Here is an 8788-nt window from a genome sequence, read left to right as displayed (position 1 = left end):
AGCTACAATTATTCAAGAACTAGCAAACAATTATCTCAATGGAAATCCCATATGGAGCTACTATTCGAGAGACCTATTAATGATCTATTCAAATTTAAGGGAGCTACGACAGTCTGATATGGAAGAAGTTAAACAATGGATTATGACGTTGCTCAATCCAGAAAAAAAATCTACAAGGACAATTAAAAAGGAATTTATTTCAGAAGAATTATTAATCAGATATTGCAAATTAATAGGACACAAATATCCAGACCCCCAATGCTCAAAATTCCATGAAGAAAATAATGTGATCCCTGAAGTTCAACTAGAATAAAAGAAGATAAGGACGCCAGTTAGAAGATAGAAAGATAGCAACAGAGCAATGAAGAAATAAAAAAGAACAAAGAAACAAGCTATGAAAATGACATAACAATGACATATGAATAGTCTTTTTGACTTAAGATACGTAAATAATTGTGTAACATTATAAGTTTTTACCATTTTTGACTTTTCTTATTTTCTTTGGCACTTGCCATAATTTGTTTTTCACTTTTTTGACAAATGTAAAGTTAGGACCATTGTTAGTCTTTTGCTTTTTTGACAGATGTATAGTTAGAAATAGTGTAAATAGTTTACGCGTTTTCATCTTTTAGGATTATAAATATGTAAGCCATACGACAATCTAAGCTAAGACTTTCATGTGTTGAAAGCAAGCCTTCTCTCTTGTACACAAAAACTTTTGAATATTTAATAAAAAATAGGTATATTTCTAAGGAAAAGCTATGGATGAGCAAAACACAGATTTATCAAATCTACCAGGACAAGTATTTTCATTTATAATTATGAATAGCTAAATTCATAAAATCCTGACAATCATGATATAATAAAATAAGCTCATATTAGTTACTTTATAGTAGAATTATTCAAAGAATAGCATGTTAAGAAGTTTATTAGCAAAGTGGAAAAGGAGAAAAATTTTCAAGAATTATGCCATCCTAAAGGTGAAATCGGTGAGACAAAGAAGCCATAATAGGGAGTAACCAGAGTAGAGGCGCTGTTTAGGGAAAAAGTATCCAGATTACCATGCTAATAGTGACCGAAAAATATGTTATTTAAGAATAATCTAGTATATAGTGATCTAAGATGACCATATTTTGTTATGTATATGATTGGAGGGAATATTTTGAAAATAGCATCATATAAAGAATGACTATTTACTTATCTGATGAAATGATAGATAAATTTAAAATACTTGTTTTGTATATACTTAAGGATACAGAAATAGTAGATATAAGAAAAATTATATATGAAAAGGTATTTCATTTTAATGAAGGGTTATTAAGTTCTATAGAAAACTTACACTTATACAATGAGAGCTACTGCTCATATTTAGATAGTTATTATTCAGATGGATATTATACAGATTAAAAAATGATAGAATATATTAGAAGAGTTAGAGAAAAACAAAGTTGGCTATATGAAAAAATTAATTACAGGAATCAGCTTAAAAGAGAAAATAGGTAATTAGAAGAAAGATTATTTAGAACAAAATTAACCTTAGAAAAAGCTGATACAAATGATAGTTTATATAATATTATACATGAACAACAAATGTTAATGAATCACATAGATAACATAGAATCACATATTAGATATAGTACGATTAGAATAAGTTATTACACAGAAATTTGTAAAATAACAACTACTATAGGATATAATGATAAACTACGAATACTTAGAATATTGGAGAAAAGATATGAAGCAAATAAGATTAACAGAAATACTTATGAAAAAGAATCTACTTGACTACATAAAAAACATAGCATTTCAAGAGCTATGTTAAGTTACCCACACTATTCGCACCCTCTGCAATCTTTTTATCTTTAAAAGTATTTTTTTTCACAAAAATACTTTTGGTGAGAAGCAAATCTATTAGAGAATCTAGTCATAGTTTCGACCTTCGACTTGCAAATAACGCATCAAAAAATTGCACATAAGTAATAAATTACAATTCATTTTTTATTGTTTACTTCTGTAATCTTTTTTCTTCTTTTGCTATAAAATAATTATCATTAGAATTAGCTTCCATCATACTAAACATTTGAAGATTACTTTCCCCTGAAAAAACATTTTTCTCAAAGTACTTTCTCATACAAACTCACACATAAACTTGAAATCTTTTCTACTTTTAGTGCAATTGAGGAACTACAATTTTTCTCAAAAGAAGGCAAAAGTGACTATACCATAATAAAGAAAAACAATCAATATTGTAGTTATGATAAAGCAAATACATCGTATTGTTTGATTGTTAAAGCAAATACATCACTCTAACCCGGATTAAATCTTTATTTTTAATATAATTTGAGAAGCTGACCTAATTATTGGAGACATACAAAACTGAAAATATGTTTGGGGAAGGAGAGAGAGAGAATGCAAATAACAAAAATGTGGAACATATAATTTGAAAGGTTGATGTGGGTAAGAGATGGGAAGAAGCAAACACAGGATCACATATTATACTAACCTCTCGACTAAAACGGTGTCAACTCTTCAGGGCATCTGTTGGCAGAATTGAAGTAGCTATTTTCAAAGAGGCGTCCGTGTTTTTTGTCTTTTAAAATATAATAATATGTCATTACGACAAATAATTAGGATGGATAGTAATTTAACTTGAATAGAATCATTGATATAAATAGATATATTGCCAAAGGACACTGTTAAAACCACAAAACACAAGATGGATAATTAGTTCATTATGGATCTGGGATTGAATAAAGTAAGCTTTTGATACAATTCAGTTGAGATGGTAAATCCAGTTGCAATGAGGTGAAACGGCACGTATTCCACATAGAATAATCCAAGTGCATTTCACATATAAGAATGTAAAATAATTAATTGCGGATGGAATTATGACGAAGTTGTCCGAAGATGTGCTAATTTGTATACTTTTGAGACTTGCGGTGAAATCCCTCATGCGATTCAATTGTATCTCAAAAACTTTTTACGCTCTCATTCAATCCTCCACCTTTGTCAATCTTTATCTCTACCTCACAACAACTTCCAAAGATGAGTTCATTCTCATCAAGCGTTGCTTAGGACAAGAAAATAATAGGTACAAAACTATCTTGTCTTTTCTTTCTGGCGATGAAGATAATGATTATCTTAACCCAATTTCTCATGATCTAGATGCTACTTATTTGTCCTCTCCTTATAATTTTGACAATGACCAACTCATTGGTCCTTGTCATGGTTTGATTGCTTTGATGGACTCGGTTACCACCTTTTTAATGAACCCTTCTACCAGAAATTATAGAAATCTCCCACCCAACCCTTTTTGTTGTCAAGGAGATTTCTACCGTTCCATCCAAGCCGTCGGTTTTGGCTTCGACTCCATTGCAAATAACTATAAGGTTGTCAAAATTTCGATAATATATATGGTAGATAATGATGATTATCCACAAGAGATGGAGAGAAAAGTTGATATCTATGATTTGAGCGTTGATTGTTGGAGAGAATTAGATCACACAGTAGCACAACTGCTAACAACCTTTTGTTGTGTCTCTTGTTCTCAGATGTTTTATAGGGGAGTGTGTCATTGGGTCGCATCCCTAGACATAGATGCATACGTAATTCTTTGTTTTGAAATGAGCACCGAAATTTCTTACAGTTTAGAAATTCCGGAAACTTGTCATTTAATTAATGAACCGAGTTGCAGACTCGTGATATTACATGACTCTCTAACATTGATTTATCACCCATATCGGGAGCCCGTGATTTCTGTTGAAAAGGATTTGATAAACATTTGGATAATGAAGGATTACAATAAATATGAGTCTTGGATTAAGAAATACACTATTAGCGGTCTTCTTATTGTATTCCCATTAGCAGTTTGGAAGGGTTATTTGCTTCTTTTTCAAAGTAGAAGTGGATGTTTAATGTCCTATAATCTTATTTCCAATGTGGTCAAGCAATTCAGTTTTCATTGTTGTCCTAAAAGTTTCAGAGTTTTACTGTACAAGGATAGCTTGACTTCAATTCCAACGGAAAGCGAGAACACTACACAAGTGGATAAATTTTAGAGTAGATAAATTTAGAGGTGGTAAAATCTTCGACATTAACATATTTGTGTAATTTGAGCTATGGAATAAGCTTACCCTAGACTATATATATTTTGTTATGATACAAAGCCCATTTTGTATTAGCTTTCATTCTCTTCATTCTCACAAGCAGAAAATTCTGTTCTTTATGTCGTCACATGTGATGCAATGTATATTTTGCACTGACTAAATTTATCTTCATCGAGAATCTTTCTAATAATTCTCCATATCTCAGTTTCTGCGTTTTCCCAAGTTCCTATTGATAGTTGTGACACGTATTGCACCAGAGTGAATGTATGATTTCTAAAACATGGGTGCACCACTAAAAAAAGAAAAAATACATTTTGTGGAAATTTATGCCAAGTTATTAAGATAAATAACTCAACATTCAACCAAGTACAGCCTTTAACCTTCTCGTATCATGGGTGTCAAAATCTTATATGATACCAATTATTGAAATACATATATATATATATATATATATATATATATATATATATATATACACGGAGAGACCACGGATTTACAGGCCCATATGTTGTACGTAAATTTGCCGCTATCATGCTCACATATTAATGGTCTAAACATATAAAAAGTGCAAAATTATTAATATAAAGTATGAAATCTGCCAAAACAACCCTAAAGTGACTATATCTCATGGAGCTACAAAATCTGAATGTAATGTATGTGATGCAACTCAAAAGGGTAAAAACGGGACAAAATTTTTTTTTTTTTTTTTGTGATTTTCGGTTTTTGCTTTTTTGGTTGATATTCTAGATAACAAATCAAAGATTGATCTCGTAGGAATGAAATGAGGCTCGACACTAATATCAAATAATATGGATCTAGAATCGAAAAATAGAAATCTACCTAAAGAAGCTAAAACCGCAAGATGCAAGAAATTAAAGATAGATAAGTTAACATAAGAGATTACGAAGACAGAAGAACCAATGTGTGTATCAAACGCAAAGACCCCTAAAACTTGTAAAAACAAACACCAACTTCTTACATGAACCCAAAAGGGAAATCAATTTTCCTAAAGAACCCCCGTTTCTAAAGACAAGTTTCAACACAAGTGATTCCACACTTGCCCTAGTTACACTACACTCTCTCATAAGAGAAATGTTTATTCCATATGCAAAATAAGCTAATTAGAAAATGACCTAACTAATGGCTATTTATAGTCTACTACATAATGGGTGGAATTACTAAAAAACCCTTAATGAAATGAACACTTCAAAGTTGCCCCTTTAACACTTCAAGCCATAGGTTCTTCAAGCTTTAATATGTGAAATCCCTTGGTTGGACTCATAACACCTTCACACACGTCCATCTTCACAAACAAGCCTTGAAGGATTTGCAATTCTCGAGCATTGCTCCTTCTGATCGGCCTTGAACTCTTTGTGCCCGTATCACCAAGCAACCTTCCAAACATGAAATTTCTCCATTGAGTGCTCAAAACAGGTCCTCCATGCATGTTCTTGTGCACTCAATATGACCAAAGCTTTATCCTTCATGTATTAGCCTCGAAGGATGTCAATAAAAACTATGATAGCCATTTGGCTTGTACCATCCTCCCCTTCTTTCAAAAGATTCAACCTCGAATCAAAACCTTACAAGACCAAAGAAAGGACAAACAAGCACAATATCCTTCTTAGTTAGTACAATACATAACATCATCATGCCGAGGTGGTACATACTTGAAATATAACCAGGAATCCGTTTTTTTAATTATGAAAAGCTTAGTACAAATGTCACAAAAGAAATGACTATGGTAAAAAAACAAAGAGATAATGAAACTACAAAGGTCATAATGGCATCAACAATCTCCAAAGGTAAGAATACCTTCCTCTTAAAAGCCATAAGACACAATTTTTTTATCACTTCTCTAGTAGATCACACCAAGAGTGGTGGAACCAATGGTTCACACATCCACAAGGGTTTTACGGGCTTAAGGATATGAGTGATCCTTGTAGCATTATTGCTCAACCAAATGAACCACTCAAGACACGTCTTACCTCCAAATAAGGTAAATCCAAGACCAGCATGGACATCATCATAAGCAAAAAGGTAGTATAGAAAGAAATTGAACATGGAAGTCTCCTCCAAAGTACTATTATCAAAAGGGATGCCATTGTCCACAAAAGTTTTAGCACACAATGCACTCAAGGATGGAGTCAATTCTTTTAGGCATCCCATGATTCTTTCTTTTAGGAAATTCATGCCAACGTAGGATGTAGATTTAATAATATTATGAATATCATCATATGCATAAAGGTAATAGAGAAAGGTACAAAAGATACTATTATAATCAAAGATGTATTCACAAATAGGAACATACAAAGAGAGAGAGACATTGCAAGCACAGGGACCTCTTCTTTTCAAACAACATCCCGAGGGAAGAAATTTCATCAATGGAGCCATGCAATTAGGGAGATCAGAGAGCCTACTATGCAACAAACCATTACAAGACAAGTTGTTCTCCCAAGAACTTTGTATCCCTCTACTAATGATGTCAAGCATGCTTCCAAGAGTTCCATAAGATACTTCAAGTTATCCAACCCTATGAAGGTTATAAGAAGACTTTAACATCCTTGGACTCTTCCACAAACAAAAATTCAACTTGACATCCACAAGTTGTGGTCCACAAAACTTAAGCTCAAGTGTGTCAAATATGGATGCAAGTACATAAATAATAACCCAAAGAGTCAATGACATAATTTTCCTAGGGACATCAATCATGTAGCTGCCTTTGAGAAAGGGAGCTCTCATCACCACAATATCACAAAGAAGGGTGTTACATGAATGGAATTCATGTAAAGTGTTTTCATACGGTAATTCTCTTTTTGACCTACAAGTAGTGATACCTTGGTCATGAATGGAAACACTCAAGGGTAAACTCCCTTGGAGCCTTTTATTACTCTTCTTCTTTAGTGAAAACTTAACTTTGTTGGAAATACCTCTCATGCATAACATGGATCTATCAAGTGGATTCTAAATCCCCAAGAAGGAATTTTCATCATAAGGAAGGATACCAACTCACAATCAAATGTTGTTTTTTATCTTGACCAAGCATCAAGTTGGATGTATAACAATCTCCATATCCTAAAGAGTTACCAGGGTCAAATGAGAGAAGTAGGCAAGGACATAAGTTTTGGCTCTTCTCACTTTCCCCTATGGAGACAACCCAAAAATTACGCATACCCTCTATACTAGCTTTAGTAATATCATGAGCAAAAAAAGGTAGAGAAAGGTATCACACAAGTCAACTTAAACTATAGTGTCCTCATGCATTTACTCATTAGTTTCAAGTTCATCACCATGAGTATGCTCAACATAGGAAACACACCAAGAAAAAGTTGAGAAAATTTCTATGCAAATATCACCTTCTCTTTCAAAGAGTCAATCCTCAAGTAGACACAAACCACCATGAACATCAAAGGGATCACAACTCAAGTTATCAAAAGAATCAATAAATTTATCCATATATTTATCAAACAAAGGTGAGGTGTCAGACCAAGGATCACAATCAAATTCATTTTCAAAAGAACAATCACTTATTAGGTTTCTTAAACATTCAAGCAAATCAAGGTCATCATAACCCAATTGATCATTCTTTTCCAAATGTAGGAGATCACTATCAAGAATTGGATGGTTGAAATAATCTTCACTCAATCCTATATTCTTAATGGATTTAAACAAATACGATAACAAGTGAATCTTAGGCATGCCGCCTTTTCTTTTTAAGCACATCATATTTTATATCATTAGGTGTCATGCAAGGAGTGATCTCACTAATTTCACACAAAACATCTTTCTTTAAGAGAGGATTACTATTCAAGGTAAGGAGTTGAAACCTACAAGTTCACTCTCAAAAAAATACATGCCATTCTTCACATAATTTTTATTTTTATGAATGCTATGAGCAAAACTAAGAATAAGGTTTTCAGCACATGATAGGCTCAAAGAATAATCTCCATTCTTATGATCAATTCTATCAACACCATCACTAACTTGTGACTCATAAAGAGCACCATAAACATTCTCAAGTAGTGGACTACACTTATAAGCAAGTTGATCATCATTAACACCTTCACTAGATTTTGGCAACTCGCATGCCAACTAAGACTCACCTTGGTTTCCATAAAGGTCAACTAATATGTGAATACTCTTATCACTTAGTAATGGGACCTCATTCAAGTTACAAGTTCTTGCATATGTACAACAAGAATTTGATCTTCATGCAACCTAGCAATACCAAGAGTATCACAAAGGGAAGATCATGCAATTCTCCTTTAGAAAAACCACCAACTATATCCACTAGGCTACTACTAGCCACGTCACAATATTCTATATTTGTAGGAGTACTGTGGAGATAGAATTGTTACCTTGTATATCACCTGAGGTATAGATTTCTCCTTGTTGTGTATCATGTCAACCCACTTGCCACTTTGGGAAGCTCTTATTACAAGGAGGTTTGTCAAGACTTCTCCCTTGAATCATCTCTTCATCACTTGAGAAAGCATGGTAGTTTTCATGAGTTAAGTGATTGGATTTCTTTTGACCTTCTATGTGACCCAACCTTTCATTTAAAGTAGTCATATCCCCATTTATTGATGCTATATCCCCTTTCACCGATGACAAATCTATTTCAAGCCTTGCAAGGCTATGGTTTATAGCTTTAAGAGAGGTCAAAATAGTATTAGTAGGAT

The 8788-nt window shown here is 32.9% G+C and overlaps 1 protein-coding gene across 1 annotated transcript; it reads left to right on the top strand.

Moving 5' to 3' along the window:
• Positions 1-2873: 2873 nt before the first annotated feature.
• LOC124892431 (F-box protein CPR1-like) lies at positions 2874-4058 on the top strand (the record flags this gene model as incomplete). The annotated part of the gene is made up of 1 exon (XM_047403712.1): positions 2874-4058. A coding segment is annotated over one exon (1185 nt), but the record flags the coding sequence as incomplete, so codon positions are not given.
• Between the last annotated feature and the right edge of the window lie 4730 nt (positions 4059-8788).

This window comes from Capsicum annuum, unplaced genomic scaffold, assembly GCF_002878395.1.
Source record: "Capsicum annuum cultivar UCD-10X-F1 unplaced genomic scaffold, UCD10Xv1.1 ctg4726, whole genome shotgun sequence".
NCBI lineage: Eukaryota > Viridiplantae > Streptophyta > Magnoliopsida > Solanales > Solanaceae > Capsicum > Capsicum annuum.
This window is presented reverse-complemented; position numbering and strand designations above follow the sequence as displayed.